This window comes from Struthio camelus, chromosome 15, assembly GCF_040807025.1.
Source record: "Struthio camelus isolate bStrCam1 chromosome 15, bStrCam1.hap1, whole genome shotgun sequence".
NCBI lineage: Eukaryota > Metazoa > Chordata > Aves > Struthioniformes > Struthionidae > Struthio > Struthio camelus.
Genome location: NC_090956.1, coordinates 2,187,964 through 2,214,980, shown reverse-complemented (window position 1 = coordinate 2,214,980; position 27,017 = coordinate 2,187,964). Strand labels below are relative to the sequence as shown.

The 27,017-nt window shown below is 63.6% G+C and overlaps 2 protein-coding genes across 2 annotated transcripts; one reads left to right on the top strand and one right to left on the bottom strand.

The window, feature by feature from the left end:
- Positions 1 to 9,900: 9,900 nt before the first annotated feature.
- Positions 9,901 to 14,095, bottom strand: MSRB1 (methionine sulfoxide reductase B1). The gene is made up of 4 exons (XM_068908363.1): positions 13,967 to 14,095; positions 12,908 to 13,050; positions 12,670 to 12,784; positions 9,901 to 11,619 (listed from the first exon to the last, which is right to left on the bottom strand). Exons 1-4 carry the CDS (start codon positions 14,019 to 14,021, stop codon positions 11,591 to 11,593), a joined length of 342 nt encoding a protein of 113 aa, XP_068764464.1. The 5' UTR covers positions 14,022 to 14,095; the 3' UTR covers positions 9,901 to 11,590.
- Positions 14,096 to 20,048: 5,953 nt separating this feature from the next.
- On the top strand, positions 20,049 to 26,302 carry LOC104138437 (testis-expressed protein 2-like). The gene is made up of 11 exons (XM_068908966.1): positions 20,049 to 20,822; positions 21,208 to 21,408; positions 21,483 to 21,777; positions 22,527 to 22,750; positions 22,953 to 23,099; positions 23,327 to 23,426; positions 23,635 to 23,767; positions 24,089 to 24,226; positions 24,509 to 24,721; positions 25,075 to 25,195; positions 26,169 to 26,302. The coding sequence occupies exons 1-11, from the start codon at positions 20,049 to 20,051 to the stop codon at positions 26,292 to 26,294; spliced, it is 2,472 nt and encodes an 823-aa protein (XP_068765067.1). The 3' UTR covers positions 26,295 to 26,302.
- The last annotated feature ends 715 nt before the right edge of the window (positions 26,303 to 27,017 follow it).

The following is a 27,017-nucleotide window of genomic DNA, read 5'->3' as shown; positions in this document are numbered from 1 at the left end:
CCCCCACCTTGGGTCTCCCCCATTACCCGACTCCGCTCCTCAGCACGGACAAAAGCAACCAGAGAGCCCATAAATCTGAAGCGCTGCGGCCAGGCTTTGGGATCCCAGCTCGGACACGAGCCCGGAGACATTGTTCATGCACCGTGTTCCCCTGCCGCGCGGCCCCGGCCCCCCGCAGCACCTTCCGGCGGCGGACGTGCCCCCTTCCCCTCCTTCCCTGCTGCCCGCTCGCTGCCGCAGGAGCCCGCTGGTTTTCCCAGCCGCGGTCGGTTTGCAGCTCTCGGCGAGGGCTGAGCAAAGCCGGGTGCATCGGCTCGCGGCCCGGCGCCAGCGGGCGCTTTGCAGCCCAGGCGCTACCGATCTGCGACTTTACACAAAGGATCGGTTAGACTTCGGTTTCACCCATGACCAGGTTCAAGAGCAGTGAGCTTGCTTGAAAGAAAAACAACAGCCCACGTTGCAGCAGAAATACGTGAGCTGCTGAGGGCAGCGCGCGGCCGCCGGAGCCCGAAAAGAGCCGCGCCAAGGAGGCGCCCGGCGGCGTGCCAGCGCGCCCCTTCCCGTCTCCCGGGCAGAAAGCTCCCGATCCCGGGGGTTACGGCCCCTAAACGCCGGCGCGTCCGCGGCCTCCGCCGGAGCCGTGCTTCGGGGCGAGGAGGCTGCCGGTCGCGGGCAGAGGCGGCCCCCGGGCCGCAGAAAGCGTTCGGGCTTCGTTTCTCCCTGCAACCCATCTGGCCTTAATTTCTTTAGGGGTTTCGCTCCAAATTCTTCAGATTCTCAGGCAAATGCTTTGCAGCGCTCGGCTGGCCGCGCTCGGCCCCCCCAGCGCCCGGCTGCCCCGCTCGGGAGGCGCCGCGTCACCGGAGCGGGACAAGAGACAAGCGGCCGTCGGCGAACTCGCCGGCACATCAGCCCCGGGCGACGGTCGGCGCAGAGGGGCCCCGGCCCGTTTCGGGCAACGCCTGGGAGCCGGCGGGCAGGGGGCCGGCGCCTCGCTGGGCACCCCTCTCCCCTGCGCGGATCCCATTTTTTTACCTGGTTTTGAAGATTTTAAGCGGTTTCTTGGCTTTGCCGGTGGCTGGCTGCAAGAGAGCACGTTTGCTCCGCGGCGCGGGCGTCCGAACCGCTGCCCGGCTGAGCCGCAGGAGCCGCCTGAACCCGCTCGCTCTCCTCCCGCCTTTAATCCGCTTCCTCTTGCGCTCGGCCCCGGCAGCGAGTCCGTCCCCGAACAGAGCCCACACAAGCCACAAACTCTCCCCGCTCGCCCTCGCCCAGGGCGCCGACACCTCTCCCGAAAGCCTCCCCTGCGCCAGCAGCCCGTCGCCCTCGGCGCGGCTCGCAGCGGGCACGGGCGCCCGCTCGCACCGCGGCGCCGTCCTGCAGAGCCGTGCTTGCAGAGCCAGCCGAGCCTTCGGCCAGGGCCGCCAACGCGCTTCCGGCCCCGGCTGCCCGGGGTCACCCGCTTGGCATCACCCGTCGCACGTCTGGCATCACCCATCACATGTCTGGCATCACCCATCACCTGCCCGGCATCACCCGCCGCCCACCTGGCATCACCCACCGCACACCCAGCATCACCTGCCACCTGCCCGGCATCATCCATCAGCTGCCCGGCATCACCCGCCGCGCACCCAGCATCACCCACTGCCCATCTGGCATCACCCACCGCACACCCAGCATCACCTGCCGCCTGCCCGGCATCATCCATCAGCTGCCCGGCATCACCCACTGCCCACCTGGCATCACCCACCGCCTGACCGGCATCACCCACCGCGCACCCGGCATCACCCACTGCCCACCTGGCATCACCCACAGCCTGACCGGCATCACCCGCCACGCACCCAGCATCACCTACCCTGCGCCAAGCATCACCCGCCGCCCACCTGGCATCACCCACCGCGCACCCAGCATCACCCGCCGCCTGCCCGGCATCACCCACCGCGCACCCAGCATCACCTGCTGCCTGCCTGGCATCATCCATCAGCTGCCCAGCATCACCCACCGTGCACCCGGCATCACCCACCACCTGCACAACATTTCACCCGGACATTTATTAGCAAACCTCGGGGGGACGTTTCGCTCCAGCAACCTTCACCTAGAGGTTTTGGGGGGGTCGTCTGGCAGAGCAGGGGGCGCCGGATCGGGCGCCGCTGGGGCTGCTCGCGCACGCCGAAACACCGGTTTAGCGCCCCAAACGGCAGCTCGGCTCCCCCCAGGAGGAGCTGGGGCCTCTTCTAAGCTCGCGGCGCCGGTGCCCAGGCGCAGCCGCTCGGGCCCGGGCTGCTCCCGCGCAGCCCCCGCGCCGCCCGCCGGCGCGCCTCCGTTTCCCCGCCGCCACCGCTTTGCTGTACACACACAAATTACTCCAACGAAGCCGGCTGCTTTTTAGCAGGTCATTAATTACAGCAAGCTTTACAGCGCTGAGCAGCCGTGCCGCAGCCAGCCCCGGCCCGCCGCCGACCTGCAACCGTCCGCAGAGATAAGATGCTTTTTGGCACGGCGGCAGAAGAGGTGGTTTCCCGCGCCGGGCCGCCGCGGGGCCAAGACCCTGCGGCCGCCCCGTCCCGCAGCGCCGGCCCCCGGCGAGCGCCCGGGGGCGAAGGGCCGCCCGGCATCAGCTCCACGCAAGCCGCTGGCCTCCACGGGTTTGGGTTTCCCGTTTCCGACGCCTCGTGCCCACCATGCGGCAGCAGCAGTGATTTTGTCACCGAGCGCCGCCCCGTGCGGCCGGTCCCCGCTGGGCTCGGGCGCATCCTGCCCGGCCGGGGCGAAGCGGCGGCCGGGCCCGAGTCCTGCCATCTCCTTGCTGCGGGCAGGCTGGCGAGAGAGGAGCACAATCTCCGACGTCGCATCTCAAGAGCCAGCAGTAAACGGGCTATTTTAATTAAGTGCGATCTCAGGGCGGCAGGGAGGTCAGGCGCGATGCCAGGAAACGCGCCGCTTGGCGCAGCAAACGGGGCGCTGGGTGGGTTTCGCGGGCAAAACCTTCCCTGCGCGTTTCAGAGCCCGCGCGCTTCGCCCTCCTGAGCCAGCGGCTCAAATTGATCTGCGATTAACTAGTTGGAGCTCTTCCTTTGAATTTTACTCCCACGAGCTTTTCAGAGAGCGGAGAAGTTAATTCGCAGCAGAGTTGCGGTGCTGCTGGCAGGCGCAACTGCGGCAATAAAACACCCTCCCCGCCTGGAGACGTCAGAGGGGAGCAAAGATAGCCCGCGATGCAGAAAAGATGCTCGCGCTACAATCATCTCCCGGGAACGTAGCGCAATCATGAAGACACACGTCGACTGCGGCGTCTCTCCCGAGCCGCTCGTCCTCTCTTTAAATAGCGAGCGCCATTGACGCCCTCCCTCTGCCTTTCCAGGCTTCCTTTTCGCGTCTAAGAATGATGTAGTTTAAAATCAGCCTGTTTGACCGGCCCGTCCGCAGGCCCCTCGCCGGGGGCTGCGGGCCGAGCGCGCGGCCGTCCCCGGCGTCCCCGCCGAGCCCCGGGGCAGCAGCCGGCGGCCCCGCCGCGAGGGGGGGTGCGCAGAGACCCTTGGCAGTCCTCCCACAGCTTCCCTGCTCCCGAGATTAAGGGATAGAGCTGCACCAACCCCTCCAGCTAAATTAAAACGAGCTATATGTACTGTTCACGCTAATTGAATTATATTAACTGCAAGCTGGAGGCTCAGCAGAGCCGTCCCTTGCAGTTCCTGGTCTTAATGTGTTTTGCATTCAGACGGACGTCCAGCAGCGGGGCAGCGCGTTCACAGCGGAGGAATTTGTCCCTGGGCTTCTTTCATCCTGCTTCGACAAGGATGGCCTGGCAACTTGGTTTTTCTATGCGGTTGCTGCTGTTTTGGGGGAGGAGGGGGGGGAAACAGCACCCGTGCAAAAGTTGGGACCTGCAGGTCCGGTGCAAACGCTGCGTCTCCTCCTGCGGGGCGGAAACCCCTCCGGGAGGACGCGGCCGGGGCCGGCGACGGGCGCCCGGAGCCGCAAAGGGCGTTTCGAGCCGCGTCCGGCCGCGCTCAAGCCCTCTCGGCGGGGCACCGAGCCCTGGCGTCCTCTTCGGCCCCTGCCCGTGGCTGCGTCCCCAGGCGCCCGCGGGCAGGCAGCGTGACGGCACGGGGCGACCCGCGGAAGAGGAGAACGTGCCGCCGCTCCTAACGCCGTCAAGACGAACGTCGCCCAAGAGCCCCCGGGCGGGAGGCTCCAGCAGGACCAGGGGCCCCCGCCGGGAGTCGCACGTCCTGCGTTGAAGCGCGTAAAAGCTAGACGTGTCAGACGTGAGGACGTCGGCCCGTGCCAGCCGGCATATATATAACAGCGGGAACACGAAATATTAATCACTGGTGCATAAAACAATAGGGAAAACCTGCCTTTCGAGGCAGCCATCAATCCTCGCTCGGCAGGGAGCAGCAGGAGCCGCTAATGCCGTGCAGGTTCTGCTCAAATATTTGCCTGCCTTAACGCTCACGCAAGAAGCATTTGCTTTGAAGTTCACAATAGACTGTAAATGTCTTTTGTGTGAGATGAAACATGATAAGACATGAAACTAGGAGGCTAAACTGTAGTTAATCACAGAGGTTTTACAAGCGACAAATCATTACTGCAGACGGCCAAGCGAATCGCTTGGAAGCGGCCGCCCCGAGGAGCGGCGCGAAGGGAAGCCCTGCGCTGGCGTCACCCACGAGAGGCAGCTTTTGGGGTCGAAACCCACCGAGACGAGCGCGGCTGAGCGGCCCGCGGCGCCCGCGCGCGGGAAAAACCGCCTTGCTGCGCGCCAAACCCGTCGCGCCCGGCGTGCGCCGCCACGAGCGCAGACCCGGCTCTCCCAGCGCCGCCCCGGAGCACGAGACGTCCCGGTTCCCGACGGACCGCAGCCGCTTTGGGGGTCGGGGACCCGCTGGAGGGCGCCGCGGCGGGGGCCGGTGCGCGCACCCAGCGCCCGTCCCGCGGACAGGGACCGGGGGCCGGGAAGGGAGCCGGGCGCGGGAATCGGCACACGGTGCCCAGCCACGCGCGCTTGACGGCTCCAAACCCGAGGTTATGATTAGAAGCGATGCGCACTTGGGAGCAGGAGATAAGACCCCAAAGCAAGCGCGTGAGTATGACTGATTAACCAATAAACCCTCCCTAATTGCCTTAAAAAGTCGGATCGCAGCAGCCAGGAAAAAAAAAAAAAAAGATTTAAATTTTCCTTGGGCTAAACATTTTTCCGGCGAGCTCAGACTCGCTCTGAATGTTTCCAGTCATTATCTCCTTAATTACCGCACGCCGCAAACCGAAAACAAATTTCAGCACCTCGTGGCTTGGAGAGATGCGCCAGGATTAAGCAAACTTCACGAAATAGGTCACCGACTCCTTCCCATCAGGCAAGTGAAAGCTGCGGGGCGGGCGGCAGCCCCGCATAAAGATGGATGAAGTTATTATCAGCGACTGAAGTGAAATAAGCCTTTAATTTTCTGCAGATGTTGCTGGATTTTCTCTATTGACAGGTGCGCTCTCCGGGGGACCGGGAACGGGAGAGGAATCCGACGAGGAGACAACTCGCCTAATTGCAGCTCTCCGCGTGTCAGAAACATCAGGCGAGTGCGTTTGGGGGTTTTTTTTAGCTACGATAACTTTATTTTCTGTAATCGACCAAAAAAAAAGTGCTCCAGCCCTTACTGCGTCTTTGCAGTGCCAAACACAACTAAACCAGTCGCTTTCCCGCGAGCCGAGGACGCCGGGTGCCCGCGGAGGCGCCGGCGCGGAGGGCTGCCGGGACGAGCCGCGCGGCCGTGGCTCCGCGGACCCATCGTCCCGGGCACTCGGCGAAGCCCCGGCGCTCCCTGCCCGCCCGGCTCGCGCCCGGGCACCCGCTGCCAGGCAAAACGCCCGGAGAGGTTTGCAGCACCCGCTTCCAGACCTGCCGTCCAGCCCCGAAGACGGAGCAGGGCCCCGGGCGGCGCGAGCTCAGCGGGCAGATCGCGTGCGCGAGCTGGGGTGGGAAGAAACTGTTGGTGGAAGGGAGAGGGGAAGAGGAAGGAAAAGGAGGGAAAAGCGGGGGAAGAAAGAGGGGAAAGCGGGGAAGAAAGAGGGGAAAGCGGGGGGAAAAGAGGGAAAAGCGGGGGGAAAAGAGGGAAAAGGGGGGGAAAAAGAGGGAAAAGGGGGGGAAAAAGAAAAAGGGGGGGAAAAGAAAAAGGGGGGAAAAAGAAAAAGGGGGGAAAAAGAAAAAGGGGGGAAAAAGAAAAAGGGGGGAAAAAGAAAAAGGGGGGAAAAAGAAAAAGGGGGGAAAAGAGGAAAAGGGGGGGAAAAGAGGAAAAGGGGGGGGGAAAAGAGAGGGAAAAAAGAGGAAAAAACGGGAGGAAGGGAAAAAAGCGGGAAAGAGGAAACAGGCAGGAGCGCAGCGCGGGGCCTGCCGAGCCCAAAGCCGCCCTGGGCCGGGCAGCAGCACCGCCGGCAGCGCCCTCTGCGCCCCCCGGCGCAGCGGCTTGCTGGGCACGAGCAGTGACGATTTCAGGTTAAAAAAAGGCGGCTGCAGGCTGCAGACTGCGCCCAGCCTGCTCGTTCCTCCCACGGCGCTTGCCTGCAGGAATAACAATAATTAGAGCTTCCTAATGCCTCCCGGTCATCTTCTTTTTCCTCGCGTAACATAATTTCTATAGGTCTTGTCGTCTTTATTAAGAGAATTAATCTGACTCCCCCTGTGCTCTGGCCGTTTTGCTCGGCACCGAAGCCATTTCGAGGAGGGTCAAAGAGGCAGGTCCACTTCATGTCATGCAAATAAAAAACATTCAAAAACTAGAAAGGGAGGTCAGCTGGAGGCTACGTGGAGGAAATTAATGATTTTTTAAACAACTAAGGAAGTTTACATCGGCCTGGTAACATAATTCAATTTCTGTCCTCAGAGCCTGTTATGTCATTAAACTCATGTCGCTGATATGGGGCCTCTTTTGCCCAACTAAGCAAAATACTCTTATTCAGCTACAATCGTCATTAGCGCAATAATAAAATTAGGATTGATGGCAGGAGGGGAAAGGACAGATAAAGTCCAGCCTTGTCCCTGCGCAGTGCGCACAGCCCGAAAAGGAGCGAGCGTTTGGGGCAGGTTCGCTCCTGGCTGCCGGGCGCCTGCAGCGCTGCCGGGGCAGGACAAGGGAGCCGGCAGCGCCCCGGCCGGCTGCAGGCGCTCGGAGGAGCCGCCAAGGAGCAGGGGTGCTGGGATCTGCCCGGGGCCTCGCATCCTCCCCCCCAGCACCGCACGCTGCCTTGAGCCCTCAGGCATCGCCTCTGCAATATCCCTGCCAAAATTCCTGCTAGATTCAGCAGCTCCAGCTGGGTTTTCTGGCTCCCTGGGAAAACGTCCCGTCCCTCTGAAAACATCCCGAGTTTTTCGGCTCAAGGCAATTTTCTTTCTCTTTGCTGCAAGGGGAGAACTGTACAAAACAGCCTCATCCCCTCTGCCAGGGCCAAGGCCAGCGCGGGGCTCCGGCTCCCTCGTCCCCGTGGGACCCGGTTTCTGCAGGGGGCTCTTGGCAACACAGCTGCCAGGACTTAATGGCAGCTTCGCCATCGGCATTTTCCTCCACGCATCCTCCCCGGGCCCCAAAAGAGGCAGGGGGAGACACCCTGTGCGGGGAGGGGACCTAGGGACAAGCTGTCCCTCTCCCAGCTGGGACAGCCACGTGCCACCCCCGGGCAGCGCCCCGGGAGCAAGGAGGGGGCAGAGCATCCTCCTGGCCGAAACCTGCCCGGCCGCAGCCGCGTCCCACCCGCTCCCAGCAAGGCAGGCACCAGCGGGCGCCCCGTGCCTGGGGGCAACGGGGCCGCCCTCCCCGTCCGACCGGGGCACCCTGGAGCAGGAGAGAGGTTGTTGGGCCCTGCTGCAGACACGGAGCAGAGCGTCTGCTTCCCGTGCCCGGGCTCCCGCAGGACGCGGCGCCAGCCGCAGCGATGCGCGCGGGGCTGCGAGGCGAGGGAGAGCGCTGCCCCGTGCCCTCGGCGGGCCAGCACAGGGATCGTCCCCCGGACAAGCGGGGCGAGACCCTGACGTGGGGGTCACACGTGTCCTTCTGCCCCAGGCAAGGAGGCAGCTCTTCCACCTCATCCAACGCCCTTTGCCTGAGCACAGCCCCTTCCTGACCGTCCTTTGCTGGTCAGAAGCTGGAGGCAGGAGGGAATCTGGTTTATCCTGCTAGCTGCACCGGTTGGAAAACAAGGACTTCCCAGCAGGGACTTCTGCTTTTTGGGAGAAGGAAGGATTAGGAATAGCACTTGCACCCTCCTGCGTCTGCATCCACACACTGCAAGGCTGTATGAAAGCGCCACTCGCCTGCACTGGGGAAAGTTGCTCTGTCCAGCACCACGTCCCAGGGCACCACCGCCAGCGCGCAGCCCTGCACGCCGTGCACACCCAGACCCGCGCGACGGCCCGAGCGGCTGCGGGCGCAGCGGGCTCTCTCCTGGGCTGCTGCATCGTTGCTCCCAGGCGCGCAGCCCATCGCAGCACGCTGCACGAGCCCACGGCCGTCCCGCTCCAGCCCTGCCTGGGCAAAGCAGGACCTAGGAGACATGGTGGTTTCACGCTGCGAGAGGAAGGAGGAAGCTCTTGCAGTCCTGTCCGTTTGCGCTTCTGCAGTTGTGAAGGAGCTTTCAAGCAGCTCAGAGCAAAAGCACTAAATCTTCCTTTGCTAGCACTGCACCCCGCAAACGGCCAGCGAGCAGGGAGGAGGGAGGTGTCCCAGCACAGCCAGGCAGTGGCTTCTGCGAAGGAGCAGAGACCACCTCAGCCTGGCTTCAGGGTCAGAAGCAAACTGGCAGCTTATGACCTCTGGGGCTGCTTTGAGGTGACCAGACCAGACAAAAAGCAATAGAGCAGAGGATTAATCACTTGAAAAGGAGCTTGAACCTCAGACTGAAACCTAATCAGTAACTGGTGTAACAGAGTGAGCACTCAGTCAGGTGCCTAATCCACCTGATGACAGCCAGGGCACGAGGAACCACCAGCGGCACGAGCTGGAGTTAGCGCTGGGCACAGGGTAAAGCAAGTGAGTGCACCACCACCCCGGTCCAAAAGCCAGCCCCAGGGGAGGAGGAAGGCTGGAGCCGGCTCTCCGAGTGCTCTCCTCCGATGGGGGATGGCAGAGTCAGGCAAAGTCCAGCTCAATTTTCAGCTTCCATGAACCTGGCATCTGACTCTGCCGGGCTGAAGAGACATTTCTGAGGCAGAGAACATGGCAGTTGGGAATGAGAGTTGTAGCTTCCAGTCTCACGTCCAGCTTCCCACGTGGAAACTATCATTAGACACTGCTAAAACTCATATTCCTTCTTCCCAGTAAATCCTGCCAGCCCACAGCCTAGAAGTTACCAAGAACAAAAGCAATTAACTATGAAGTGAGCTAAAAGCAGCTACAATTGAGTAAAAGTGCTAATTTAAGAAAAAAACTTCCACAAGGAATGTTTTGGTCCTGGATATGCCCAAAACCTCTAACAGATCAGCATTCCCCCTTTCCCATTGCAAAGCCTGGGATAACGGTGATGGATACATGATAAAACCACACAGACCAACCTCAGGCCAACTGATTTGGTTGCAAAGCCCCAGAACGTGCTGGACGTGAGACAGGTACATTTCCGGATCTTGGGCTGCCATGTCCACGGCTGGAGATGGAGATATCTGGGAGAGGTCTCTGAGTCGTCTGGTAAAACCTGCTCTGAGATTTCTGGCCAGATCTTTGGACACAGGGAAATCTAGCCTGCACTTCTACAGGCCTAGCCCATGTCCCAGCTGGACTAGTCTAGAGCAATTCAGACAGAAGCCTCTCCCACTCCTACAGTCAATACCAAGAAAACTAAGGAGAGAAGGAATCCTGGCATATAATCCCCCCAGGACTTGCCATCAAGAAGTGCTTCTTGAAAAAGAAGTTCTTTCTCTGACACAGTGAATCAGTGGTTTATTTTCAGTATTTAAAGAGGTACAAGATGAGCAGTGAACGCCAGGTGATGAGCTGGTGTGTTGCACTGTTTGTCAGTGTCCTCGTGACCTCCAGCCCAGATGAAGTTTGAGGAGGCAAAAATGCAGGAAGAGAAAAGCCTATAAAGTGCCCCTGAGTGCAGCTGAACCATAACATTGCGGGCAGCATGGCTTTACAAAGCCATCCACGCGTTGCACTGCGGTTGTAATTCTGGACCCACAGGTAAGTAAAAGGCTTGCCGTGCCGACCAACGGGTCGGGGGTTCGCCACCCATTTGTGCATGTCTGTAACCGAATACCAGGTCTACTGAGGGGTCAGATCCTGCTTGTTTGCAAGGTTCATTCCTCCACAGCAGACTTTGAGGGGAATTTTGCCTACCAGTAGAGCAGCAGGATGGAGCTCTACTGAGGCCTTGCTCCATTGCCAGTCCCAGAGTATAGGTTTATGCTCAGTGACAGAGCAGAAGGTCTAGCCCCAAACAAGGAACAGGACAAAAGACCCAGGGAAGAGCAGAGAATGTCCTGGGGCTCTGGTACTATATCCTTTTGTATTGATTTCAAAGAGGAGAATTTGATTTCTGGCCAGTGAGCAAATGCGGGCAGCTAGGGAAAGCCAAAATTCAGACTCTGAATTAAGGAGAAATCAATGTCATAGCCCTTCCAAGTGCAAAGGAAATTCAAATACGTGATCCCTAAAGCCTGAGTTATGCAAGTTGCAGTTAGTGAGCCTGATTCTGGTCTTCCTTGCACCAGTGTAAGCAAGGAGGAACCGTTAACACCACTGGAGTGTGGTCACACAGTAATAAATCTGTTGTGAGGCAAGGCCAGAATCAAGCCCAGAGAACACAATAAATCTAGAACTCTCTCTGCTGTGTGCAAGACATGGTAAAAGGGTAAAATACCTGGATTTTGTCTAGCAGGATCATAAAATCATCCTTGCCCTAGCATCCTGGAAGGGTTTACATAGGGCAATTCATACCATGATCCCAGCCCAGAAGAGCACCCAGAGATTAACCCAGACTCTGATCTCTGTTAATCCAGTGTTACTCCCTGGAAACAGCAGTGGAGCAACTCTGGATTGCAGTTGGTGACAAATCAGAAACTGCCCCTCTGGGCAGTGGGTTTGAGGGAGTCCTGGCTCTGCTGCTTTCGATAGCAGAACTGCCACAGAGCTCAGCAGAGCCAGGACTGCAGGCACACGTGCCACTTTCAAGGGGACAAAACCAGAAAGGATTCCCTAATAGCTGATACTGGCAGAGGCAAGGATGTTTCAGGGAACAGACGGCTGAAACACGGTAAGGGCAGGTAAGATGAGGAGCTGCAGCATTTGCGTTAGTCCAACTCACGTGAAATAACCTCAGACATAGGTCATACAACCCACCACCCAAGCAAGTGCAGAGCTCCACCACCCAAGCAAGTGCAGAGCTCCAGCAACCACGTTTTTCCCTCCCCTCCCCAATGCTCCCCTGCCACAGCTCTCCCCCCCGCACCCAGAATCAGAGCATCTCCGAGGAGAGAACTGGCCTTGAGAAATCAGTAGCTTCTCTTCTTCAGGCTTTCTCTCGCTCCGAGTGCCCTATTGACCCAACAGTCCATCCCAAAGCGTGAGCTCAGAATCAGCTGAAGAACAGTGTGCCAAGTAGAGTAGCTCGCTTACTTCTCCTTCAGGTCCTCGGCTTTGCCTAAAAGAAGGAGAGGGAAAAAAAAAAAAAAATCAGGGTTCACATTTCTTGCTCCAGAACTCCCAGCCTATTTTATACAGTCATTTGGCTACATGCAGCTAATATTTCACAAGAGTTACAGTCCGGTAAGTAGGGCTGCAAGATATATGGCTTTGGTGCTGCTCTGTACTCAAACAAGGCTCCCCAAAGCCTTCTTCTGTCTCTGGGGAAAGAAAATAGCATAATAACCACAAGAGAGAGAAGCTCTTCCCTTCCCAGTAGATCTGTTCCCTATCTGTAAAGCAGATGCAATATTCAAACCTCCCACGTGATTTCTGTGGGGAATGAAGCAGCAAATCCTCCCAGTCATGTGTATGTCAATTCAGGAACTCTCCGCCCTTGCCTTGCAGGATCAGCTGAAGACCTCTGATGTTCAGCTGCTCCTCTGACACTTGCAGGCCTGCAGCAGCATCCAGGAGGGGCTGCGCGCTTGCAGCACACTCTGCATTTTAACTTGGTAGGTCAAATATCCCTGACAGGGTCGCCAGCTGACTAGACTGAAGCATGAGGGATTTGTTTAGGATTTAAGTGGTTCCTCGGCTTATCTGAACCGCCAGCTACGTTCAGAGGAAAATAGCACGTTATACACAGCGTGGCCCAGCCATCAGCAACCCCCCAAAAGGATGACCACGTGGACAAGGGCACAAGTTCATGAACGTAACACTCTCTCCCTTGTGCCTGGTCCTAATCTGACTGATCTGAAAGTCTCAGCAGCCTCAGTGGGAGTAAGACCCAGCCCTGGGGAAGCATTTCTCCTCGCTTTTTCGTTTGACTTATCTTATGACCATTCCAGTGTTTTTTGCAGCGGTGTTCAGGGCAGCCACATCCCAGATTAGGGCTGTTCTGCTACGTGGGGAAGAAGAGGAAGCTCAGAAAGGCTGGATAAAGGTGCTCCCGGGGGAATCCCTGTGCCTGAGCTTGGTACAGGACATCCTCGCTCCAACTGTGACAATCGTGGGAGCGCTTAGCCAAGCCAAAGAGCATAAAAAACGATTGCAGTGCAGCCCTCACCTTTAGGGATGAACTTCAGCGAGCTGCTAAATATTCAGAAACGGGACTGCCCCCTCTTTGGCCCGTCATTGAGAAATTCATGGCCTAGCCCATTGCCACACTTGCCGCAAGATACCTAGAAACACAAGGAGAGTCAGATCATAAGCAGCCTCTCTCAAGAGAGGCCAGTCAGAGAGCTTCCTGTGAGAAAAGGGCTGTGCTTTTGTGTTATTTTTTCCAAGCATTTTAGACTCAGCACCTTTAAAGCTCCTGGCCGCTCCTTGTACTTGGACACGCTGTCTTCATGGATGGTCTCAGTGAAGGCTGGCCACGGAGACGAATGCTCGTACTTGGCACGGCTGGAGAAGAGCTCGTAGCCGCATTTGGCGCACACGTAAATGCCTGCAGGCAGCGACAGGAAAGGGGTAAGTCCAGGTGGCAGCTCCCCAGCCGGGCTCGACTGCAGAGCCCCGGGCAGCGGCGCGCCGCGATTGCTGGCGATGAGGGATGCGGCAGCGGGACAGGCGGACAGAGGTACGTCTGTGCGTGCTGGACTTTATCCCGTGGCTCGGCCACGGGCCAGCCGGGAGGCGGACTCTGAGCTCCCGCTGCCAAGCCCGAAGGGCCAGGGAGACGAGCTGGGCCCTTAGGGACCTGGGGCAGGACGTGCAGCCCCTGTAGGGGACTCCTCTGCAGCCCAGGCCCTATAGCATGGAACCCCGTCAAACCAGCCCCTATAGGGGAATTCCCCCCTTTATAGACAGGAGCTCTCCCACACCCTGCAACCTGGCCGGGGGGGGGGGGGGGGGGGGGGTCGGGCAGCACCCTCTGGTCCCCACCAGAGCCCATCCTGGCCCTACACGGCTTCCCTACAGACCCCGGGGGGGACATTACCCCCAACCAGAGCCCATCCTGGCCCTACACGGCTTCCCTACAGACCCCGGGGGGGACATTACCCCCAACCAGAGCCCATCCTGGCCCTACACGGCTTCCCTACAGACCCCAGGGGGGACATTACCCCCAACCAGAGCCCATCCTGGCCCTACACGGCTTCCCTACAGACCCCGGGGGGGACATTACCCCCAACCAGAGCCCATCCTGGCCCTACACGGCTTCCCTACAGACCCCGGGGGGGACATTACCCCCAACCAGAGCCCATCCTGGCCCTACACGGCTTCCCTACAGACCCCGGGGGGGACATTACCCCCCCCCGGCGCCCTTGGGGGCCCCCCCGGACCCCACGGTGGGGGAAACCCTCCCTCCTGCCCCCTCCCGGCCCTACAACCCGCCCTCCCAGGGCTCCCCCGGGGCGGCTCACCCGGCTCGAAGTGGCTCTTGAACACCTCGCCGCCGAAAAAAGCGCAGAAGGACATGGCTGCGCCCCGCCGACCGGCTCCGGCCCCGGCCCGGATAGGCTCCGCCCCTCCCCAGGCCCCGCCCAGGACACGCCCTCGCCCAGGCCCCGCCCCCGCCGCCGGCGCGCCCCGCCCCCGCCAGGTGGCGCCGTGGTGCCGGCGCGGCCGCGGCGGGGCCGGGACGGAGGCGGCGCCGCTCCCGCCGCCGCGGTGGCGCCGGCGGCGGCTTTGTGCCGTCCGCGGGGGTCGCCGACGACAGCGGGGCGGCCGCCCTGGGGGGACACGGCGCGGGGGGGAGGGGGCTGTGCCGAAGGGGCTCGCTGGGGAGCGGGGCGAGGCCGGCCGCCGCCGCCGTCTGCTCGCCGCCTTGGGATGTCCCCAAGTTGCCGTCTCGCACGTCGCGACCTCGCGCGTCCCCTCGAAGGGGCTGGAAACGTCTCCGTCCTTCCCGCCGGAGGCGCCGCGCTCGCTGCGTGCCCGTCCCCCCGCCGCCCCGCGCTCCCCGGCCCTGCTTCGGGCCCGGCGCTGCGCCAGGAGCCCCCGCGGGTCCTTCCCGGCCCAAACCAGCCGGCAGTTCCCTGCCCGGCCCCTCCGGGACCCGGCGACATCGGCAGGACACGGGAACGAGCAGGGCAGAAACCACCTCTGCCCCAGAAGCGGCCAGCGTGTGGAGGCCGGGGCGCGCTGGACGGGGACGGGGGGGCTGAGAGCGGGCTGGTTTGGCCGTGGGGAGGCTGGCAAGCGCCTGGGCCCCGCTCCGGGAAGGATCCCGGCGCGGGTGGTCTGGGAGGCTCGGCTCTGCCCGGCCGCCGTGCGGCCAGAGCGCTGTCACGCTGCTGCCTCTGGGACGCGTCTGCCAGCAACGCGACGGCTCCCTCTCCAAAACTGCAGAGAAAGCCCCGATAAGCACCTCTCAAAGTGTGCCAGCGCCGTTTTATACCTGCTCTGCTAATCCCAGCTACAGCTCTAATCCCAGCTGCCGCGCTGAGAGCCGCCCGCCAGGCCGGGAGCGGGGCAAGTGTCACCTTAGCATTAAAAGCTATTTTAAGGAAATGGGACCCTTGGTTGCCCTCGCGTGTTGCCTTCAGCGCTTGCCAGGAGGCCGATCATCAACCCGCGTGACGGTTCACTCCTGACCTGCGTGCGGGGAGACGGGAGGCTGTGCCCACACCAGCAACTCCTGCCCCACCGCTGGCAAAGACGTGGGATTTATCTGGAGCAGGAGCCTTCCTTCGTGTCTTCAGGGATACGCGCACGCCTTTGTGAGCGCCGGGTCGGTGCAGAAACATGTTGCATAAACTAAGGCTTTCCCCAAACACTCTCCTCCTTTCTAAGCTTTCGAGCAACAGCAAAATTCCTTCTGAACTACCGAAGCAAACAGCTGACATCCAAAAACTGAGAAATGGGCAGCTCTGAAAGCAAAATCAGTCAGATATGGGAGGGAGGAACTGGTTCCATTTTTGTTGGTACTCTCAAAAGCAAGCAAACCACTTGCAAAAGTGTTACATAGAAGTAACTCATTTCTTTCGAGAGCCTGCACCCAAAATGTCATTTCCTCATTAGCTCTGCCTGGGTCCTGCCTCCCTGGGAGCTCCGGCTCCCTGCCTGGGCCTCCCGCTCTCGGTGGGCTCTCCTTCCGTCGCGGGGGCCACCTCCCAAGGCGTTTATAGGTTTGTAAAGGAGATTATCATGTTAATCCACAGACCGCATTGGCTCTTGTGCCGGCTGGGGAGCGTGACAGGCCTGGCTGCGGGAGCCCGCTCGGTGTCTCCTGCAGCGCCGTGTCCCCTGTGTCCGGCAGGCACCGCGGGGACGCTCCGGACCCCTTACGCTGCACTGAGCTGGCTGGGCCGAGAGGAGCACGTTGCCAACTGCGAAACCAGCCCACCGCCCCAAAGGATCCCAGCAGTTCACGTGAGGGTCCCGGTGGGTGCCCCGGGAGATGGCCCCAAAGGCATCCCCGCGGGCGTCGTGGCCGGTGCGGTCCCCGGAGGGCCTGAGCCATGTGTGTCCTCAGTCCCTGAGTCCAATCGGATCAGCACTGAGCCCCAGGGAAGCCTCCATCGCTTGCGTCTCCATGGGACAAGCAGGGTCCCCGGGAAAATCCATGCCCGCTTGTGGGCGCAGACACCCCTCCCGTCAGGCAGGGCATCCTAAAAATGTTGTAGAAGGCAAAGTTAACAGAGATACTGTTATGAGAGATTTTTCAAGTGATCGTGGCACGTGGGAAGTCACGCTCCCGACCCGCCGGTGCGGCAGGCAGCGTGGATGGCGTGCCGGGGGCAGCGTGCCGGGGTGGGCAGCCACGGCGAGGGGCCACGCGCCAGGTGCCCCGGCCCCCGGTCTCACGGAGCTGGATAGGAGGGGACGGAGGTGGCAATGCAGCGAGGCGCCCCCCGGCCCCAGGCTGGCTTTGGGCCCTGGAGCCCGGCCGGGGCCTTTCTGTGCCGTGTCCCCGGCCGGGACCGAGCCCTGCCCCGAGCATCGCGGCTGCGGGGCTGCGCGGAGCGGTGCGCGGGGGGAGCGGGGGCTGCGCGGGGGGAGCGGGGGCTGCACGGGGGGAACAGGGGCTGCGCAGGGGGAGCGGGGGCTGCGCGGGGGGAGCGGGGGCTGCACGGGGGGAGTGGGGCGGTGCGCGGGGGGAGCGGGGGCTGCGCGGGGGGAGCGGGGGCTGCGCGGGGGGAGTGGGGCGGTGCGTGGGGGGGGAGCGGGGGCTGCGCGGGGCGGTGCGGGGGGAGCGGGGCTGCGCGGGGGGAGCGGGGGCTGCACGGGGCGGTGCGCGGGGCGGTGCGCGGGGCGGTGCGCGGGGGGAGCGGGGCGGAGCGGGGCCCGCACGGTGCTGCGGATGCTCCGGCACCGCGGGCTGGAGCGGGGGGAGCGCAGCCCGACCCCCGCCCCGCTTCGCCGCGACCGGCCCCGGTTCTCCTCCAGCACCGGCACCGGCAGCAACACCGGCACCGGGACCGCCCCCCCCGAATCCGGTACCGGCACCGACCCTCCTCCCCCAGCACCGGGACTAAGACCAGCACCGGCTCTCCAAGTCCGACCCCGGCACCAGCCTCCTTCTTCGGCACCGGCACCAGCCTCCTTCTCCGGCCCCGGCCCCGGCCCCGGCCCCCGCTCCGGCGGCGCCGGCTCCGCTCGTCCTTCTCCAGCCCCGGGACCGGCCCTTCCCCGGCGGCGCCGGCGCTGCCCCAGCTCTGGCCCAGGTACCGGTGCTGCAGGGCGACCCGCGGGGCCGGGGGAGCCCCCGTGCCCTTCCGCGGCGCTGCCCCAGCACCCATCCATGCCGTGAGCTGGGCGGCCTCAGCAGGGCCCTGGCCAGAGAGCGGCAGGGCTGGGAGCGGGGGGCCCCGACATGCTCCCACAGGGCGAAGAGTTTGCAGAGGCAGAGAGCTGGGGGGGAGAGACCCGGGGGCAAGGCCTGCCGCCGGCGTGCCCCGTCCCACCGCCCCGGCCAGGCTCCGGCACAGCGGCGGGTGTGCCGTGAGTCAGGGTGCCACCCGCACCCTGGGGACCGTCCCCACGGGCGCTCGGCCTCCCCGGGATGCAGCGAGGCCACGCGGCCCTGCCCGGGGCTGGTGGGGGGTCTCGGGGCGCCCGGGGGCCTGCTCCCCGCGCCGGACCCCGCGCCGGCCCTTTGCGTTGAGGGTGAGCCGTGGGAGCAGGAGACAGCGGCGCCGCGGCGGGCCCCGCGCGGCGAGGTGCTGTGCGTGCCGCGTCCTTCTCCGTCAGGCACTGCGAGTCATTGCTTCCCTAGTTTTATCTGAGGGCTCCGGGATGACTCAAAGCTGGTCACGGGCTTTAAGTGAAATTGCGTGTTCCTTAATGCAGCAGCGAAAACGCCGGCGATCTGCAGCGACTCTGCCGGGAGCCGGCCCCGCTCGCGCCCCTTCGCGCCTGGGAGCCCTGCGGCCCCGGCACAGAGCTTGCACGGGTCCTCGGTCCCTAACGCGAGCCCCGGCGCGGAGCTCGGCTCCGTCCCGCTGCTCTCAGCCTCTCCAGGGAGCAGAGCCCACGTGTGACATTTGGCAGGTCGCGTCCAGGACGCGGCCCGAGCGGCCGGGCGCTTCGAAATTAGGTCGAGCGTTCGTCTCGGCCGGGCTCCGCAGGTTCGATGCTGCGGCGCGCCGGGGCGGCCGGGGGCGAGGACGCGCCGTGTCGCCGCACTCTTCCCTCGTGCTCCGCGGAGATGCAAGGAGCGGGCTGTCGGGAAGGCTCCGACGGCCTCCGGGGGCAGGTTTCCTGCCAGTGCAGATCAGCCAAGCGCCGGGTTTCTGCATCGGGATCCTGGGCTGGTTGGCTGGGCGAGAGGAGCCGCTCTTCGAGAGGCGGCTTTGCCACGGTCCCCACGAGCAGCGCCAGCCCTTTTCCAGCAGCCGCCGGCAGGTCGATCTGACTGAGCAGGGCAGCTGGAAATTCATTTTTCGATTAGGTCTCTCTGATTTCACAACAAAAGCAACCGGCAGTTTGGCACTGGCTCCCCGGGAGCGATCTGTGCCGAGCCCTCGTTGGGCGGACTCCAGCGTGGTGACACCTCGCTTTGCCGGATGGCGCCGTTGCCTTTGGAAGTGTCGCCTGTTGGCTTGAATTACCATCGGGGGCGTTAATTCAAATGATCCCCGCCGGCGGCTCCTGCAGCCTCGGGCGTTTGAAGGAGGGTTGTTGGGGGAGATGCTCAAAGGCACTGGACCGTCTCAGATGCGGTTTGTCTCCGTTTCTGTGTCGGGTCAAGTCAGATTCCTGAATCGAACCTGGCCTTAGAGCAGGGTCCGGAAATTAGAAGATCGGCTCCAGTTGAGGGTCTTTCCGTGACCTTCATAGCTAAGGTGTTTCCAAGAGCAGCCTGTGACTCCTCAGTAGCAGCTAGCACTTTTGTGTCTCCCCCCGCTTGGGGCACTGCAACGGGGCACTGGCCTCGCACCTTCGGGGCGCCGAGCTTGCAACGCCCAGTTTTGGGGCACATTTGGGGCCCCGGGCTTGCAGCGCTCAGCGGGGAAGGTGCAGTGCGGAGCATGTGGAGACCATCCCACCGGAGCCGTACGCTGGCACCTCCGAAGCCCCGGCAGCGGGGTCCATCCCTCGTCCACCTGGCTAGCCCAAACGCTTTATGAAAATGCTTGTGAGCACCTTCATCTTCTCCTACCAAGAGCAAAGACGCCCGCCGGCAGGGCTGCGACGCGCTCGGCGGGAGCGGGACAGAGGTGCGGGAAGCGCGCGGGCAACGAGGGCGGCTTGGGGCGCCGGGTGCTCGCCGTGCCCGCTCGCAGGTGCGCCGGCGCCCGCAGCGGCCGCCCACGCTCCCCGGAGGCAGCTGCGTTGCGGCAGTGTGCGGATAGCCCCCGCGGCGCTCGCCGTCCCGCCGGCTGAAAGCTCCCGTGCACGCCCAGCCTATTATTATCTTCGTCTTCCACTGTGCTAACGGTCTCTCGGGAAACGGTCTTTTTCTCCCCCCCCCCCCCTTTTTTTTTTAATTTGTTGGCTTGTAAAGCGCAGGGAAGCGGGAGCGGCGGTACGCGGCGGCCAGGCGCCCTGAGCTGGGGCCGGCCCAGGGCTTTTTTTTTTCTGCCCCTCTCCGGGGCGTCCGCGTGGCCGACGTGGCGGTAACACTCGGCTGGTGCAAACGCGAAGCCAAGCGCGAAGCAGGTGGTCACGTCAGCGGAGCCGGAGGCGGCTGCCGGGCAGCCTGCAATTAATCGGCGGCGGCCAAGCGCGCGGAAGAGCGGCGGAGCCCTTGCTCCCAGAGCATCCTCCGGCTGAACCGGGAGGGCGAATCCGGTTTTTGGGTTTCAGGGCAATGCAAGGCCGTCAGCGAGGGCCAAACAAACGTCGGTTAAACAAGAGTTTAGAGGAGTCGAAGAGCGCTTTTCTGGGCTCGGCGGCGCGTCGTGCCAGGAGCCGCGAGGGTTTGCCGAGAAGAGCCGGTGCGCGTCGTTCCCCTCGCCTCGCCGGCCCTCCGCCGGCCCCCGGCGCGTCCCGCGGGCAGTCGCTGCAGCGCGGCGGCGACGACCGCTTTCTCCCCTTGCAGCGCCGGTGCCGTCGGCGATGCGGGCCATGGCAGACCGGGACGCCGCCGCCGCCGCCGCTGCTGCCACCGCCGCTCCCGCGCTGGCGCCGTCGCCGGGCTCCCCGCGGCGCGGGGATGCAGCTGGCGTCGCCCCCCGGCTCTCGGCCAGCTGGGGCACCCCGGACGGCCGCGAGCTCGCGTCCCCCCGCCCGGCGCCGGCCTCCCCGCCGGAGAGCCGCGGCGGCAGGCCGCGGGACGCCAGGTTCGAGGACACCAGGAGGCGGTTTTCGGAGGCCGTGCAGGAGCCCCTGAGCCGGCTCGGCCGCATCATGGGCGACGAGAGCGGCGGCTCGCCCAAGGCCAAGGCGGGCGCCGCCGGGCAGGACTCGCCGCCGGGCAGCAAAGCGGCCGGGACGAGCCCGCCGGGGGACCGCTGCTGCCCCTGGGAGCCGGCGCTGAACTGCCGCTACGAGATCTGCTCCTACGGGGACCTCATCCAGGTGGTGGAGGTGCGGCAGCCGGAGCCGGCGCTGCAAGCCGAGCCGCGGGCCGGGGCGCCGGCGGAGCCGCGGCCGCCGCAGCCCGGGGCCGCCGTGCCGTGCCGAGCCCTGGCCTGCGTCGCCGCCGCCGCCTACGGCTACTTGGTCCTGCCGCTGCCGCCCTATGCGGCCGGGCTCTGCCTGGGGCTCGGCTGCGGCTTCGCGCTGGGCTTCCTCCTCGTGCTGCTCCTCGGGCCCAAGGCGCCGCGGCGGCAGGGCCGCCGGCGCCCCGAGCTGCTCCCGGCGAAGCCGCGGGAAGTCGGCGGCCTCCAGGTAGGAGGAGAGCGGCGGCGCGCGGGGCCGGGGCGGGCGAGAGCGCGGTGCCTGGGAGCCGGGGCGGGGGGGACGTCGCCCCTGCCTGCCCGGGGCCCACGGGAAGTTGCTTCGTTGCTTCTGCGGGGTTAGGTGAGCCGGCGGCCTCGGCCCCGCACGCCGGAGGGCGACGCAGGTGCCGGAGGGCGACGCGGAGCTGCCGTGCACCCTCGCTGCCGGGACGCGCGGCGCCCGCCGCGGTGCACGCTCCCCGCGGGGGCCCCAGCACCAGCAGGTCCGGAGGCGCCGGGGCCGTGCCCGGTCGAAGGCACGGCACGGCGGGCGCTGTCCGGCCGAGCCTCGCCGTCCGTCCCACGAGAAGCGACCTGTCGCCTCTGCCCGGCAGAGCTGGCTGCACGAGACGCGCGTCTACGACCCCGAGACCCACCACCCGTCGCTGGCGCACCCCGTGCTCGCCACGCTGCGCGGGGCCACCCTCAAGCTCTCCTACCCCAGGAGCGGCGCGCCGCGCCGAGCCGCCTGCGAGGAGGAGAGCCTCGACGTCGCCTTCGGCAGCCACCGCTGCTACGATGTGAGCAAGGCCAGGGTGAGCCTCGGCGGCGCCGGAGCCGGCCCGCGGCCCCGGCCGGCCCTGCCTGACCGCTGCTCTCGCTGCGCCAGGTCTCCCTGTTCCCACCCAGCCTGGCCCGAAAGCGGATGTGGAACAAGAAATACCCCATCTGCGTCCTCCTCCCGGCGGACGCCGAGTGCAGGGCCGGCGGCGAGCCTGACACGGACCCGCAAAGGGCCGGAGGGGCTCAGCCGCAGGTGCCGGGCCAGGACGTCGCGGGGGACGTCAGGGAAAGGTCCCTCTACCTCTTTGGGCGGACGGGCAGGGAGAAGGAGGAGTGGTACCAGCACCTCGCGAGAGCCTGCTGCGGCGCCCCGAGCAGCAGCCGCGGCGAAGCCAGGCCGGGTGAGACGCAGCGCCGTGCCGGGACGGAGCCGGGGCCGGGAGCTGCACGCGCCAGGGCTGGGGCTGCAGGCGCCAGGGCTGCTACGAGGGGCCCTTGCTGGTGGCCGGGGATCTGGAGGGAGATGGAGGAGCCTAGGACAGGATTTGCCAGCCAAGAGGATTTGAAGCAGCAGGGAAAGCCGCGAGGGTCCTTGTGCTCCAGCGCACAGCACGTCTCTGTGCAGGCATCGCGGCTGGGCAGCATGTCTCCACGCATGCATCGCAGCCGGGTAGGACATGTCCATGCAGGCATTGCAGCTGGGCAGTGCGTCTCTGCGCGTGCATCATGGCTGGGCTGTGCATTGCCACATGCATTGCGGCTAGGTGGCACGTCTCCGTGCATGCATCGCAGCTGGGCAGCGCGTCTCTGTGTATGCATCGCAGCTGGGCAGCGCGTCTCTGTGGAGGCATCATGGCTGGGCAGCGCATTGCTGCATGCATCATGGCTGGGCAGCACGTCTCCGTGCATGCATCACAACTTGGCAGTGCTTCGCTGCATGCATCACGGCTGAGCAGCATGTCCCCGTGCATGCATCGCAGCTGGGCAGTGCATCGCTGCATGCATCATGGCTGGGCAGCACGTCTCCGTGCATGCATTGCCTCTCAGGTGCCCTCTACGCCGTTTCTCCTCCCGAGGCTCTGGGGCAGTGCTCTCCCCCACAGCTCTTCCCTGCTCTGGCCAGCCCCACTCATGTCCCCTGTGTCCCCAGGCGTGGGGCCAGCTCTGCAGAGCAGCCCAGGCACCAGCAGCAGCGGAGGGAGCACCGAGGACATCCCCTCCGCTGTCAGAGCCAAGGACCTGGCGGGAAACGTCCGGCAGAAGATTTTGCTGGATTACAGCACCTACATGGCCCGCGTCGTGCCGGCGGAGGCGGGGGGCAGCCCGGCGTGCAGCCCCTCGCAGGGCATGCCGGATAGCCCCGCAGCCCCACAGGTGAGCGGGACAAACCCTCTCCCGGGAAACCCGCCCTGGGCAGCAAGCGGAGGCCGACCGCGCGTGCTGCTGCTTCCAGGCCCAGGTGGCTCGTCTCCTCCGCGCCAGCGCCGCAGCTCGAGCGGCAGCACGCGGGAGCGGGGCCCCGGCGCCCGCCGCCGCCGCCTCGCTCCAGGGCCCCGGTGCTTCTCTGCCTCCGCAGCTCGGCGGGGACGCGGGCGGGCGCCGCGGGGCCCGCGTGGCCTGGATGAACGCGCTGCTGGGGCGCATCTTCTGGGACTTCCTGCGGGAGCGATACTGGGCCGAGCAGGTCTCCAACAAGATCCAGAAGAAGCTGAGCAAGATCAAGGTGAGAGGAACAGCGCCCGGGGCAGCGAGCGGGGCAGGCACCTTGCGAGCCTCGCGGTCCCCACGGGAGCCAGGCACCCACAGCCCCGTCTCCTCCACGCTGGACCCGGCCAAGTTGCCAGCTCCTCCGTCCCCACCGCCTCCATCCCCGCACAGGGAGACGGGGGGGCAGCCGGCAGCCTCCAACAAGGCTGCGGTGACCGTCCCCATGCATTTTCCCTCCTGCAGCTCCCGTATTTCATGAACGAGCTGACGCTGACAGAGCTGGACATGGGCACATCCATCCCCTCCATCCTCAGCACCTCCAGCCCCACCGTCAACGACCGAGGTAAGAGCCCTGCAGCCCCACGGGGCGGTGCGGGGCCGCTTCCGCCAGGCCTCCCAGTCTGGCCCTTCCTGAGCTCGGGCCGAGGGCAGGACTGGCTCCACGGCTGCCGTCGTCGAGGCGCCAGCCGGGCCCCCAAACCAGGGAGGTGTCGGCGGGCGCACGGGAAGCCTTCAGCCCCAGTGGGCTCACCCTTTCCCTCTCCCCACAGGGCTCTGGGTGGACATGGAAGTCACCTACAGCGGCTCGTTGCAGATGACACTCGAGACGAAGATGAACCTCTGCAAGCTGGGCAAGGAGAGCGCTGCAGAGGAGAGCGGCCCGGCAGAGGCAGGCGGAGAGGGGTAAGGTGTGGGGCTCCAAGCATGGCCGGGCCTCATCCTCCTCCTCCTGCCGCTCTGCCAGCGCAGCAGGCTGGGCAGCGCAGGAGGCGTGCCTGGGCCACGGGCGCAGCTCGCCCCGCGGCACCCCCTGCAAAGCCGCCGCCAGCAGCCGGCCGCCAAGCCCTGTAATCCCCAAACGCAAGCTCCGAGACGACGGTCGAATCGGCGTGCACTCACCCAAGGCGGCTGGGGGGGCTGTGGGAGCCCGCGCGCAGGAGAGGAGCCAGCCGAGAGAGGGAAGGAGCCGGTCGGCCCCGCTGACGCTCACCTCGCCACTCGCAGGGCCGGGCCGCGGCTGAGCCTGCTGGCGGACAGCGACGCGGAGTCGTCCAGCGCCGGCTCCTCTGACGAGGAAGACGTCTGCGCCACGGAGCCCCTGGGAGCCCTGGGAGAGAGGGTCCTCCTGCCTGGCGCAGAGGGGTAAGGGTCATCGGGGGTCCGCGCTGCTGGCGGCCGGGGAGACGTGCTCTGACCGCCCGGGGGAGCGGCAGGCAGGGCACGGAGCCCGTTTTCCAGGGAAGGCACGTGCAGGCACCCTGGCCCGGTGTGGCAGCTCTTCACCCGGGATTCCCATCCCCGGTGGGTGCTCCTGAGAGGCGGCCGGCGGGTGCCGAAGTCGGCCCTGCGGGAGGGAGGGAGGACTGGGCCGAGGGCGGCTCCGGTGCTCGCCCTGCTGCTGAGCTGCAGGTTCCCTCGGTTTAGCCACATCAGTGGCAACAGCACGAGCCGGAAGATCCTGCGCTTTGTGGACAAGATCGCCAAGTCCAAGTACTTCCAGAAGGCCACTGAAAATGAGTTCATCAAAAAGAAGATCGAGGAAGTTTCCAACACGCCGCTGCTCCTGACCGTAGAGGTGCAGGAGCTGGCAGGCACCTTGGCTGTGAACGTCCCTCCGCCGCCAACGGACCGTGTGTGGTATGCAGCACTCCTTCCTCCCGGCACGGTGTCCTCTGGCACACCCTCAGTCCATGTCCCCTTGCTCCCTGCGCTTTGACCAAGGAGCAAGGTCTGGGATTTCCATTTCCTTGGGGCCTCAGCAAGCCAGGACTGTTCTGCCAAAGGGATTCACATACCTCAGACCTGAGACACGCCGGTCCCAGGCGCTGCCCAGGCCGGGCCAGGCTCTAGGGACCAAGTGCTCCAGCTGGAGCTCGGCCACCTCTTCCCAGGACACAGGTCTCTTGAATTTAGCAGCGGGGCCTCTAGCAGCTGCCTGGCCATCTCTGCCATGGCATGATGCTTCTCACATCTTTCCTTTCTCCTCACAGGTACAGCTTCCGGGTCCCGCCACAGCTGGAGCTGAAGGTGCACCCAAAGCTGGGCGAACGGGAAGTGACGTTCCTCCACGTCACTGAGTGGATTGAGAAGAAACTACAGCATGAATTTCAGGTGCCTGTCCTAGTCCCAAGCAGGGAGGCAGCAATCACAGCAGGCACAGAGCAGAGCCCCAGAGAACCGCGGCATTCCTGAGCCAGAGCACCCTACCAGGGCTGCTCTGTGCAGAGCGTGTGTGTTGGCAAGCATTTGGATCCCAAAGGGCTGGGCAAACCCTGCTGAAGCATGGGCATTGCTGAGACGGGGGATATTCAGATGCCAGTTCAGACCAGTGTTATACCTAGGAAAAGCTAACATCTGACCTGGTCTGGCCCTCTTTGGACAGTCAAGAAACATGGCTTGAATAACCACCTCTTGGGGCTGTTGCTCTGAACACCAGAGTGCTTGAGGAAAAGCTGTTTTCCCACAGAATGTCCAGTACTACTCAAAGCAGGAGGGATTAGGAGTGTCCAGCAAGTCTCAGGCAGACATCCCCCAGAAGGGCCAAATTCACCCATCCACTCCAGCTTTGGGATAGTTGGGATATTTGCCATCACCAGGTACCCATGGGTTTGGTTTTCTGCCTCTCATTCTGGAGACCTCTGGCCAAAGAACAGGAACATCTCTGTAGACAGAGCCCTTTCGTAAAGCTCCTGAGCCTGCATGGCCTGGGAAGAGCCAGACCCTGTAGATGTTTAGGTACCCAAGTACCCCCAAAGAGCTGCCTGTTTGAATGTCTTTGAAGACCTGGTCTCTGCTCTCTGACACGACCACCCCTGAAACTCTGTGTGCAGGTGAGCAGAACAAGGGAAAACCACTCCTGTTTTTCCCCACCCTGAGATAGCCAGAGCTGCATAGTCATCTAGGGCCAGGTACGGTCAGCCGCCGATGAAGGGAAGGGAGCCCAGCACCTACTGTTCTCAGCTTCAAGCTCTGCTCCAAGCTCCTATGGCTCCTTCCAAGGCCGCTTCCAGGCAGAAATGCCATCCCTCAGGCAGTGTCATTTAAAACTGCTTATTGGTGCTATCTTCTGGCTTCCTATTTTCAGAAAATTTTGGTGATGCCAAACATGGATGATCTCATCATTCCCATCATGCACTCCGGCCTGGATCCTCAGCCACCTGCTGTGGGACTCCCCAGGGACCTACCAGCCAAGGAGGAAAAGAGGCTCTGAGGCTCAGCCCTGCTAGCAGGGCAGAGACACTGTGCAGAGCCTGGAGACCTCACTGGGACACTCAGCCAGCCAGAGCTTGGCCACTGACTGCATCACAGTGCTACACCACAGAGTCTGAGCTTCTCGGTTCATCTCATCTTCACCATCTTGCACCTCCGCTCATCTGGACCTCAGATGAGCCTCCTCCTCCTTAAAATATTGCAAGCACATGTTCAGAGCAGAACCACACCCCAAGGGAGAGGTTTTTCTGGAGAGACCCAAGAACTTCACCCACCTCCCACCAGGTTCCTAAGACTCCTGGCCAAGGGGGCAGACATGGACCAGTGGAGTGCTGGGCTTTCCACTATCTATTTCCCAAAGAGTGTGCAGGATACCCAGACTGGTCCTTCACTCACAGAGTTGTGAACACTGCTGATCCAAGACATCACAACTCCCAGACGCAGCAGTATCCTCCCTGCAGGCCGCTGGGCTACAAGGAAGAGACAGGCGGGAAATGAGTCCAAAATCTGAATAAATCCATCACTGCCCAGTCTTACCTGGGGAGGCATCTTATTGTACGTGAGTTCCCACAGCTGCCAAGGATGTTGGATGGGATCATGGGGCTTTGTGCAGCTGGAAGTCCACGAATCATGCTTGCAGCCTAGCAAGAGGAGTGTGTGCCTGTGTGTGCATGCGAGAAAGACAGCAAGAGGAGAGACTCTGTCCGTGTAACCAGGCAGAGGC